The sequence below is a fragment of the Pimephales promelas genome, chromosome 20 (genome assembly GCF_988280905.1).
Source record: "Pimephales promelas chromosome 20, fPimPro1.hap1.1, whole genome shotgun sequence".
Taxonomy (NCBI): Eukaryota; Metazoa; Chordata; class Actinopteri; order Cypriniformes; family Leuciscidae; genus Pimephales; species Pimephales promelas.
The window spans coordinates 27,609,085-27,620,657 of NC_142788.1; the positions used below are offsets into that span (position 1 = coordinate 27,609,085).

General features: G+C 41.0%; 1 protein-coding gene across 5 annotated transcripts in view; it reads left to right on the plus strand.

Annotated features, from left to right (window-relative positions):
• Positions 1–10,736, plus strand: part of tshz2 (teashirt zinc finger homeobox 2) — a 194,135-nt gene extending 183,399 nt beyond the window's left edge. For all 5 annotated transcript variants that reach the window (XM_089124729.1, XM_089124730.1, XM_039652419.2 and 2 more), the window contains one exon: positions 6,961–10,736. In XM_089124729.1, coding sequence (XP_088980855.1) covers positions 7,026–9,977 — 2,952 coding nt within the window. In that variant the 5' untranslated portion in view covers positions 6,961–7,025 and the 3' untranslated portion in view covers positions 9,978–10,736. The remainder of the gene's footprint in view (positions 1–6,960) is intronic.
• Positions 10,737–11,573: the final 837 nt, after the last annotated feature.

Consider the following 11,573-nt stretch of genomic DNA (forward strand, 5'->3'; position numbering starts at 1 on the left):
TACAGCACTCACATGACCTGCTTCGTTAGCGGGCGCGCGCCTGCGTGTGAGTGTGTGTGCGGAGCCGTTTTATGTGGGACACGAAAATCTTCCCTTTTCTCTCTCTCTCGCTCTCCGATTCCGCCTCTCTCTTTTTTTAAAGCGTGGCATAAATCCGGGAGATGAAAATGTCATGGAGCAGGTTCATTTTGCAAAGAGGTTTTGATTGCCATGCGCGTGTAATTGATTGTTCCAAGGACAGGGGGAAATCTAGAAATGTCATAACAGCCTCTGCTTAGGTCTCTCCTGCTGCTAGACAATCAATGAGAAGTAAAAAGAGCTATCGATCCACGCACGGCAAAAACTGTAGCCTGAGACGGCGAGGAGATCCGTGGCGAAAGTGGCACGGACCGCCAGACCTGTCAACAACGCCTCAGAATTAGAGGGTCTCCTGCGACGCTAGCGTTACCTTTCGCATATTCGCGGAGGGCCGGAGATGTTGCAGCTGGCTCCCAACTGATCGATGATAGAAATGTTTCTGCTAAAAAAATGTTTGATGACGCGTCGATAGAAATATTAGCATTAGGGCAGGCTTGGAAAACTAGAGAGTGACAGGAAAACTTCTTGCACAAGGTCTGAATGTTATGTTCGTTCCTTGAACTAATGCAAATCACACCGCTGACTGAATGCTGACTGACAGATTTACCCCCAACAGAACCTCTCGCGTCTCCAAGGGGGTGATTAACCCACTGCTAAAAGGACACGTCCACCGAGAAAGCTCCGACGCCTCGTACGCCCGTGGTATTATTACTGTTACCCCTGTATTATTAGTGGAGAGTCTGTGACTGTGAGTTTTACTGCATTTGTGTCTAATTCTGTTGCCGCAGTGGTTAGTGGTGACCTCCTGACACAGCACAAGAATGACCGTTTATTGTGTGCATGTCCCTGGACGAGAAGCCGCCATTTGTGGCATGAGTTTGATTGGATGGACACATGGCCTTAAAGGGATAGTTCACCCCAAAAAAAGAAAATTCTGTCATCATATACTCACTCTTAAGTTGTTCCAAACCTGTATGAGTTAAAGAACACAAAATAAGATATTTTAGATATTTTGAAGAATGTCGGTAACCAAACAGTTGATGGACCCCATTGACTTCTAAAGTATGGAGAAATATACTATGGAAGTCAATGGGGTCCATCAAATGTTTGGTTACCGACATTCTTCAAAATATCTTCTTTTCTGTTCAACAGAAAAACTCATACTGACTAAAAAAACTAAATGATGACAGAGTTTTTTTATTTAATTTCAACAAAATATAAGCAAAAATATTTATTTTACTATGCTTGCTCAGTATGATTATATGAATAGTTGTATTTTATGATGCAATTTTCTTTTAATTTAACTTGTACGTTTATTATATTTTAAACTGAAATACAATGTAAATGACATCAGTAATTGGCAGGCATTAACATTGTAATAAAAAAACGTACACTTTTTAGGTAAAGTTAAATAAAGTTAATATCTATTAATAATTAGGGCTGTCAAAAAATTAGTCGCGATTAATCGCATCCAAAATAAAAGTTTGTGTTTACATAATATATGTGGATGCACTGTGTATAATTATTTTACATATATATATATATATATATATATATATATTTAAAGGAGTAGTTCACTTTTAAAAAAACTTTTGCTGATAATTTACTCACCCCCATGTCATCCAAGATGTCCATGTCATTCTTTCTTCAGTCGAAAAGAAATTAAGTTTTTTGATGAAAACATTCCAGCATTTTTCTCCATATGATGGACTTCAATGGGAACCAAACGGTTCAAGGTCCAAAAGACAGTTTCAGTACAAACTGCAAACTTGTTCAAAGGGCTTTAAACGATTCCAGACGATGAATAAGGGTCTTATCAAGCGAAACGATCACTTTTTTTTTTTTTTTAAATAACAAAAGTTAAAGTTTTTTTTAAATCTTAATGGTCGCCTTGCTCTGTTCTGTGATGCACGTTCGTGACTCTCCTGTTTGAACTCGTTCATCAAAATGAAAAAATCTTTTTCTGAGTCAATTCGATCATTTCGTTCGTTGAATGAAGTCGGAGTGAACTGCTGCACTAATAAAGTCTCGCGAACGCACGACACATAGCCATGCACAGAAGGCAACACCAGGGTGAGTAAATGATAATTTAATGGGTGAACTGTCCCTTTAAGAGCCACTGGTTTTGACAAGTTGGAGCTGTGGTGCTCAATCCCTTCCTAATGCTTTTTACTAGATCTTTCAAAAATCCCAAAAAGAAAAATAAATGAGCCTATTCCCAATGAAAAGACCGTAAGTTATATCGTCTTAGTCATTTCAATTTTTCTGCGTTAGTTTTAAAGGCTGGTTCAATCAAAAGTTGAATAGAGATGTCTGACGGATCCTCATTTTGAAGGACTGTATTAAATTACACATGCATGTTACCAACTTTTTCGCTTCTTTTTTAATATCACACTCTTTTAACCGTCTTTCATTAACTCCTTAAAAAAAAGAAGACCCCCTATAACTTCATTTTGGTGCATGAAATTTCAAGCCAGCACATTTCTTTTTTTTTTTTTTCACTAGTACATTAAAATGAAGGTGCCAGAGGAAATGATACAGATTACACTCACTTTGATCCATCAAAGTGCAAAATCAGTAAGTCATTACAGTTTTTGTAGGTTTAGAATACGGTTCATCAAAACGTCTTGACACCATTGTGCAAAAACTTGAAATCCATCACTGTCTCTTGTACAATTAAAAGCGGTTTTGTTCCAGCCTTTGATCACACTTACAGTAATAAGAAGTGAGCTTAATAATACCGCTACTGTATATATGAATCAGATGTGAAAGCGCATTTAATGCTGCCGTTTCTCTGCAGCCGTTTGGCTGGGAATCCGGCAGCTCTTTGAAATCCAGCTGCCGCTGTGTTATGCCAGGAGTCTTTCCCAACGGATTAATGTTATAAACACTTAGTGGCTGATTTATGATGGACACCTTTGGTTTTTTGACCTTTGAATATTCCTGTCTGAAGATATAAATTTGTTGTGACACAGATTGGAGGGTTTACAGAAGTTTATGACATGCTAAATCTCCGCACAGGCGTGCCAGTGCCTCGTTTTGTAAGCCTACTTGGACCGACGGCTGTTTTCATTGCTCTGATAGGCCAACGACCGCGTGGCGTACCAGCCTGCTAACTGTGCCTCGCTTCCCTGAGAGGTTAAATGAATGAGGTGCCATACTTGCACGATTACAAAAAGCATTCATGTGTGCGCTGCTCGGACCAAATCAAAATAATGCATATTGAATATTACTGGAATTAATACAAATGGCCAACGTCGCCGGAGATCAAATTATGCTTTGGTTGTTCTATTGGCTCAAACATCAATAACAAAAGAGGGAGGGGGGGGGGGGGGGGGTTCGACTGCTGCTGGCCTGCTCGTGCGGCTTGCGTCCTAATGCCGACAGTAGTGGATTATGGGAAAGGCTGGTGTATCTCATGTCTGTGGGAGTGGTGTCCTTGTGTTTGATCTTGTACTCCGAAATCCTGCCGCTTGGCAGGGATCACGAGCTGGCTAACACAAGCTCCCAGTTACAAATGGGTGAGGAAGGGAAATGTAACCATTCATGAAGGGATTTCGGAGAGATCTGGGCCTGGATGGTTAACATGTGCCTGTGGTTGTATTAATGTGTATCCCAGATGCTCGGAGGATGGAGAAATTGGAGCCCGGGGAACAGCGACTGCAATAATGCCACCCACATTAATCTTGAAACGGGTGATGAGGTTTATAAAGTAAATCATTTCAAGGTTTTATCAGACAGATAATGAGCATTGCATTGTTCGAGCTAAATTAATATATTTGAATCCGTTTATTCAGCAAGGAGGACACATCAATTTGTTTCTTTTTTTCAAAGACATTTGTAATGCTTTCAAATACATGCTGTTCTTTCTATTCATCAAAAGAATACTGAAAAAATGCAAGTTTCCACAAAACTATGAAGAGGCACAACTGTTTTCAACATATTACAAGCAGCAAATCAACATATTAGAATGGTTTCTGGAGGATCATGTGACTGAACCACAGGAATAAATTACATTTCCAAGCAGTTATTTTATCACCTCTAGAATAAAATACAGCTTAAAGTAGTTCACTTTTAAAAAAAAACTTTTGCTGATAATTTACTCACCCCCATGTCATCCAAAATGTCCATGTCATTCTTTCTTTAGTTGAAAAGAAATTAAGGTTTTGATGAGAACATTCCGGGATTTTTCTCCATATAATGGACTTCAGTGGGAACCAAACGGTTCAAGGTCCAAAAGAGGGTCTTACCAAGTGAAACGATCACTCATTTAATAAATAAAGATAACAAAGTTTAAGTTTTATAAGCTGGCCTTGCTCTGTTCTGTGTGACTCTCCTGTTCGAACTCGTTCATCAAAATGAACAAATCTTTTTCCGAGTCAATTCGTTCATTTCGTTCGTTGAATGAACCAAATGACTCGGGAAAAGATTTGTTCATTTTGATGAACGAGTTTGAACAGGAGAGTCACACAGTACAGAGCAAGGCGACCATTTGTGCTTATAAAACTTAAACTTTGATTTTTTTTATTAAATGAGCGATCGTTTTGCTTGATAAGACATGATATTCATCGTCTGGAATCGTTTAAAGCCCTTTGAACAGTTTTTTTTTTGTTTGCTCTGAAACTGTCTTTTTGGACCTTGTACCGTTTGGTTCCCATTGAAGTCCATTATATGGAGAAAAATCCTGGAATGTTTTCGTCAAAAACCTTAATTTCTTTTAAAAAAAATTTAAAAGTGAACTACTCCTTTAAGTTGATTAAAAGACCATGGTGAATTTATGCATAACAATTGTGTGTCAAAATAAAATGAATATATCAAAATACCATCAAATTAGCAAGTGATTTTGTTTAAATAGTTTTGAAGTGTAAGGACATGGTTTCCATGGCTGAGCTGATCCAACAGCGTGCCCAAGTCACGAAACATGCATTAAACGATTTTAATTGCTCTAAATGAGACACTCCTCAGACCTGTCCTGGTTTTTTTTATTAGGTTGAAGAGTATTACATGTTCACTAAAATGCAGTGTGGTTGACTAATGCATTTTTGATTTAGCCGTCTATCTTTCATCCGCAGTCCGAATAGCCGTCGATTGTTTCCTCCAGGTGTATGGTGTCATGGTGACTTTGCCTGTTTAGATTGTAAATACTCTCACGGAGTAGCTATCGTAAAAAATCTCATAAACACAGAGATATGCAGAAACATGCCAGCCTATGAAAAAGTGCGTTGCACCATGACTTAACTATTTCGTTGTAACAGAACGGGGATTGTGCAATTGTGTACAGGAAGACAAGGTTAATTTCAGTCTCAAAATTACACTAGTTTTTTTTTGATCCCACACATCCTGTAAACAATCTAAAGCTTAGCAAAGACTACACTGCTGTCTGTCATGATGCCAGTCGACTGGCTGAGTGATTACAAACAGTTGAGACACCACAGAGAAGCCATCTCACTCCTTTTATGTCACAACTATATATACACATTGCAATACATAAAACATTATTCTCCTCTTGGAAACAGATAGTGCATGAGCACATTCTGGGATGCAATCAGTCATTTGAGAAATCTTCATTGCCGGAAGATCCAAGGTCGTGGCATGTCGGGAAACTGTTGTGGCGGCACGTCGGGCCTCTTGTTTGAGGGACCCCATTCTTTGGGTTTGTTTGGATGGGCTAAATCCCAGCTCCATCTTTATCCATTTGCTGACATCAGTTCACCTCCAGGCTTACTCCTGAGGCACCTTTGAAATATTGATAAAAATGTCTTATTTTCAGAATCCAAAGGCACAGGACATGGTGAGGGCTACACAGCGTAGCACTTTCAGTCCTCATATTTGAGAGTTGCCCTCATTGAGCATCACCAGCTCAAAAAAAAAATATATATATATATTAACCACATGAAAAGCAAGTGCCTGGCCCAGGCTGTTAGGTCCTATGTATATTTAACTGAGCACATCTGTGCGTAACAGCACTTGAAATTCAAAGTGCTATCCAAATATGTGGTCATAAAATATAGATGATCTTGATTTTTCTTAACCGCAGCGATTGATGTAATTGACGGACTTGGATATATTTTATATTTTATTAAGTGAATAATACAGTACGGTTTAAGAAATGATGAAAGATTTAGGAAATGATTTTGAATCTAGTCAATAGTGGTTAATATGTTGCCAGCACATATTCAGGAGGGATCAGAAGGATGCCAGGTTGCATTTTACTATTTTTAACTTATCTGCATTTATGCGGTCTTATGATGTTTTTGCCTCGTTTTGAATGAGAATGATTGACAGTAAATAATAACTTTTTAGACATTGTGAACTAATGCTTTGTAGTGAAATATGATCTTCGTATGCAGACTCCTTTGGTTTTGAGATGTGCAGGAATCAACTTAACTCCTATCAAACTATAGTTTAACAACTCAACTATTGCGATAACACTCATCAACTAGAGAAAATCACCTTTTGTTACTCTGCACCAATACTGCTGTTGTAAACAGACGAAACCTTGATAAAACGAAGTCAGTGACTTGTGCCTTATGAATCACACGTACTGCCAAATTGCCCACTATTATCAAGAGAAGATAATATGTGAGAACGGATGACAGTACTGCACACTGATATCTAATAATTACATTAACTTCAACATTTTTGTACAGTATTCTCCTGTTTTTCTTTCTTTTAAATCTCTGATTCTCACATATAGATTGTATATACTATATAAATTTAGATTTTCACAGTTACATCTAAGGTTATATCTTTAATAATAGCTAATTATAGAAAAATACAATAAAAAAAAAATATCGATACGTGATTATTTCTGATTCATCTCATTAAATCACAGTATTACAGTTCGGTTTGCGCTAACAACACTTTCTCTTCTGTTTTCAGCATATGAGCCAGATGATGATGTCGGTGTCCAAGAGTCGAACACAGGGGAGGAGGGCGAAAATGAAATGCAGACAGAGGAGGAGAATTCTGAGAGGCCCACTTCCAAGGACAAAGAAGACAAAGACATAGACAACAAAAGCAGCTACAGCTTCCAAAACTCTCCGGTCAGTGTCCTATCCAACCAGGAGGTTGAGCTGGAATCCCGTCTGAGCGATGGCAGTGACAGACTGTCTGACTTTAAGACCTCACCACCAGGAAGTCAGAAGGACACAGAGAGCCAGAGCTCAAAAGTGAAGGATGACATGCACAGTAGCCTGGAGAAAATGAGGGCTGCCTACGCCAACTTCCTTTCAGACTCCTACTGGTCAAAGATTGGACTAGATTTGAAGGTTGCTAACACTGGCAGCAAAACAAACTGTGACAGCACCAACGGGAGCACCAAGAGCGAGTTCGACTGGCACCAGGACGCTCTTTCAAAAACCCTGCAGCAAACGCTGTCCCCGAAACCAGTGTCAAAGCCTAACCTATTCAGCTCCGTGCACCTGTACAGGCAAAGTAGCAAAGCGTGCGGCACCGTCTTCACGGGAGCTAGCCGCTTCCGCTGCAAAGACTGCAGTGCAGCGTACGACACCCTGGTGGAGTTGACGGTACACATGAACAAGAGTGGCCACTACCAGGACGACAACCACAGCAGGCAGAGCATCGCCTCCACCTCGTCGTCCAAGAACCGCAAGAGGAACCTTCAAGACATGGAAGGCAAGGAAGACGCACAAAAGGTGCTGAAGTGCATGTTCTGTGGCCACTCTTTCGAGTCCCTACAAGACCTTAGCGTCCACATGATCAAAACGAAGCATTACCAGAAAGTGCCTTTGAAAGAACCCATTCCGGTAATCACTCCGAAATTGCTCCCACCAGCAAAGAAACGTGCATTTGAAGCCACGAGGCCTTGTTCGCCTGACTCCACCACAGGTTACAGCGAGGCACAAAGATTGTCCGGCCTCGCCAACGCTCCCAACAACCGCTACGGCTATCAGAACGGGGCTAGTTACACGTGGCAGTTTGAGACGTGCAAATCTCAGATCCTCAAGTGCATGGAGTGCGGAAGCTCCCACGATACGCTCCAGCAGCTCACCACTCACATGATGGTCACCGGCCACTTCATTAAAGTGACCAATTCGGCCTCCAAGAAAGGCAAACAACTAGCCCTCGATCCCCTAGCAATTGAGAAAATGCAGTCGCTTGCCGAACCAACAGTGAGCGAACTCGAAGGAGAAAAGGCTTCCCCAAAAAGCACAGCATCTGGCGACTCTGAGAGGGCTACTCCGAGGGATATGTCGCCAGACAAAGCGGAGAAAAATGGGGACAAGGATGACAAACAAGATGAGGAGGACCGGAAGTCCGCCGACGCCTGTTTTAAGTATCCGTACTTGCGAGAAGAAGACCTCGAGCAGGGCTCCAGTGGAGGCGGCGACATTCTCAAGTCTTTAGCCAATACGGTGGCTTCGGCTATCAATAAAGCTCAAACAGGGACCCCCAGCTGGAGCGCCTACCCGAGCATCCACGCCGCCTACCAGCTGTCAGGGGTGATCAAGACGGCCTCCTTTTCCTCCTCTCCTCACATCCAGCTCAAGCAGAATCTCAACCACAAGCACAGACCCATCGCACCCAAGGGAAAGTTCTATCAGGGTCTTAGGGGACTTGAAAGTTTCCAGGGACATCACAATTCAGACATCAAAAAGGAGAGGAGTGCCGCCTCTGACAGCAAAGAGAGCCAGAGCGCTAGGTTTGATCTGCTGGAGAATGATGACAGTGATTGTCAAGATGATGATTCCTCCTCTTCAAAGCTAGATGCAGACTGTGTAAGTGAAGAGAATGACACAATCAAAGGGAAGTTGAGCCCAGCTTTCTCTGACAGGGGGAACCCATCACCTAGCCCCCCTGCCAGCAACGGGCACAGCAGCTCCTCGGAGCTTGTCAACGACTCCCAGGAAGTCCTTAATATTAACCCACTAAGCGCGCTACAGTCTGTCTTGAACAATCATTTGGGTAAAGCAAACAAGCCCCGGCCCGAAAGCTTCCTCTCTCATCGCACGCAGTCCATTTTTTCCGAACTGAGTAGAGGTTTAGAGAAACCAGTACTCTCGGCATCGGCTGCCATCAACAGGACCAGCAACAGCTTCACGTTCACGAGTGACGACCAGCCGATAGACTTGACAAAATACAAACAAAACAAACCAAACTGTTCCCTCCTACTGCAGTCCTCCACTCCGGTGCACCAGAAACATGCACTCTCTGACATTGCTGACATGGTGAAGGTTCTTCCGAAAGCCACGACCCCAAAGCCCTCAATACCGGCGAGAGTGCCCGCCATGAAGCTGGAGACGGACGTGCGGCGATTCGAAGACGTCTCCAGTGAGATGTACTCGGTTCACAAGCGCAAAGGTCGACAGTCCAACTGGAACCCCCAGCATCTGCTCATCCTTCAAGCCCAGTTCGCCTCCAGCCTTTTCCTGACTTCCGAGGGCAAGTATCTCCTCTCGGACCTCGGCCCTCAGGAGAGGATGCACATCTCCAAGTTCACCGGGCTTTCCATGACCACCATCAGCCACTGGCTCGCCAACGTGAAGTACCAGCTTAGAAAAACGGGAGGGACCAAGTTTTTGAAGAACATGGACACCGGGCATCCGATCTTCTACTGCAATGACTGCGCGTCGCAATTCAGAACGCCCTCTGGGTTTATATCCCATCTCGAGAACCACCTGGGTTTCCAAATCAAGGACATGAACAAACTGCCCATAGAACACCCGACTAAAATAAAAGAGCCCGAACTTTCCAAGGCGCTCAATGCCCGGCCGACGGATTCGCAGATCACGGAAGAGGAAACTGACTCAAAGTTCAAATGCAAGCTCTGCAGTCGGACATTTGCCAGCAATCACGCGGTCAAACTTCACTTAAGTAAAACTCACAGTAAATCCCCTGAGAATCATTCACAGTTTGTGGAAATGGACAAAGAGTAGCTTTGTTGATTTTTACTACTTGTAGTTATCTTGTTGGTAAATAACTGTAATTGCTCTGCTCTTTTATAAAACACGGGTCAAATTGTCTACTTTTTTTTTCCTTTTTCTTTACATAATGTTTCAAGTAGCATTACGTAGAAACTTCAGAATCGACATTTCATCATATTAAGGACTAAATGGACACACTGGCTGGGTTAGAATGAAGCGTACTGTTAGAAAATAAATAATCATAAAAAGATTAAGAATACATTGGCGTAAGTCTTTGCACCCTGTTCAAATGCACCACCAGTAATGAAATGTATTACTGCTTGAGACATAAATGCTGATGTTTGCATGCAATAGCTCTGGCTATGACTACTATTTATTTGTATGATATGGCAAGTTTTAACTGTATTACGTTTAACAACAAATCGATCGATGCATTAACTGTAATTTGCAGATCTGATCATGCACTTGTGTGGTGGTCAGACAGGTAGCCAGACACACATTAAAAACATTTACTGAAATGTACAGTATATTTGCTCTGTAAAATGTTTGTCTCGCAACGATAGAACAGAAAAGCACTTTAAATAAAAGTTTAATCACGTTTAGGCGCAGATTCAGTGTGTGGGCTTACAGATTTGGACAGGTTTGACACCAGGAAGTCTCACATTAATGTAAATTTAGCATTGCAGGAAAAAAGGCGTCTCATCGGCAAACGCTTAGTGAGACTAAGGACACTGCACCTTTTATACCAATACAAATAAAGCATTAACATTTTCTAACTGTCTACAAGTCTTCACTTCAAATCCATTATTATTTTCTTTATTATCGATTGGAACATAACCGAATTGCAATTCACATTGTTGTTTTGAAGTATTTCTTCAGTATGTTCTATTTTTTTTTTTTATTATTATTACGTGAACCATGTGGAGACTGCATGGGGCTAGTTGTCACAAGGTCTCAGAAACTAAGTAAAAAGTTAAATAAAAGTTCTGAAAATAATTGATTAAACAAGTGAACAACTATGTATTAAAATGTAATTCAATTCACAAGCGCTTTTCACAATACACATCATTTCAAAGCAACTTTAGAGAAAATGCACGAGTTCACTTTACATTTTAGAGTGACCTTGTCTAAGTTGTGAATTTCAGAAATGTACATAAAATGTAATCATTTCAACAATGCTGGGTTGTTTTAACCCAACGTTTGGGTTTGTCCATATTTGACCCAAAGTTGGGTTAAAACAACCCAGCATTGCTGAAATGAGTGCATTTTAGCTAACTGTGATTTGTGCATGTACATTTCTGAAATACATAACTTAGACAGTTATGACAGTCAGACTTTGGGTCCAATATGGACAAACCCAAACGTTGGGTTAAAAAATGAAATTAAGAAATGTAACCCAATGGCTGGGTTTGTCCATATTTTACCCAAAGTTGGGTTAAAACAACCCTGCAATTTTTAGTGTGTAATAATTTAAGGCAGAAACAATGAGCTCATTTGTTGATTATGAAATTGTAGCATTGGTGCAATAAATTTTACACAATTATTAATTTTCAGTACAGTATGTGTTGGTCAAAAACCTTTAAACCTTTAGTATTTTTTTGTTTTTTG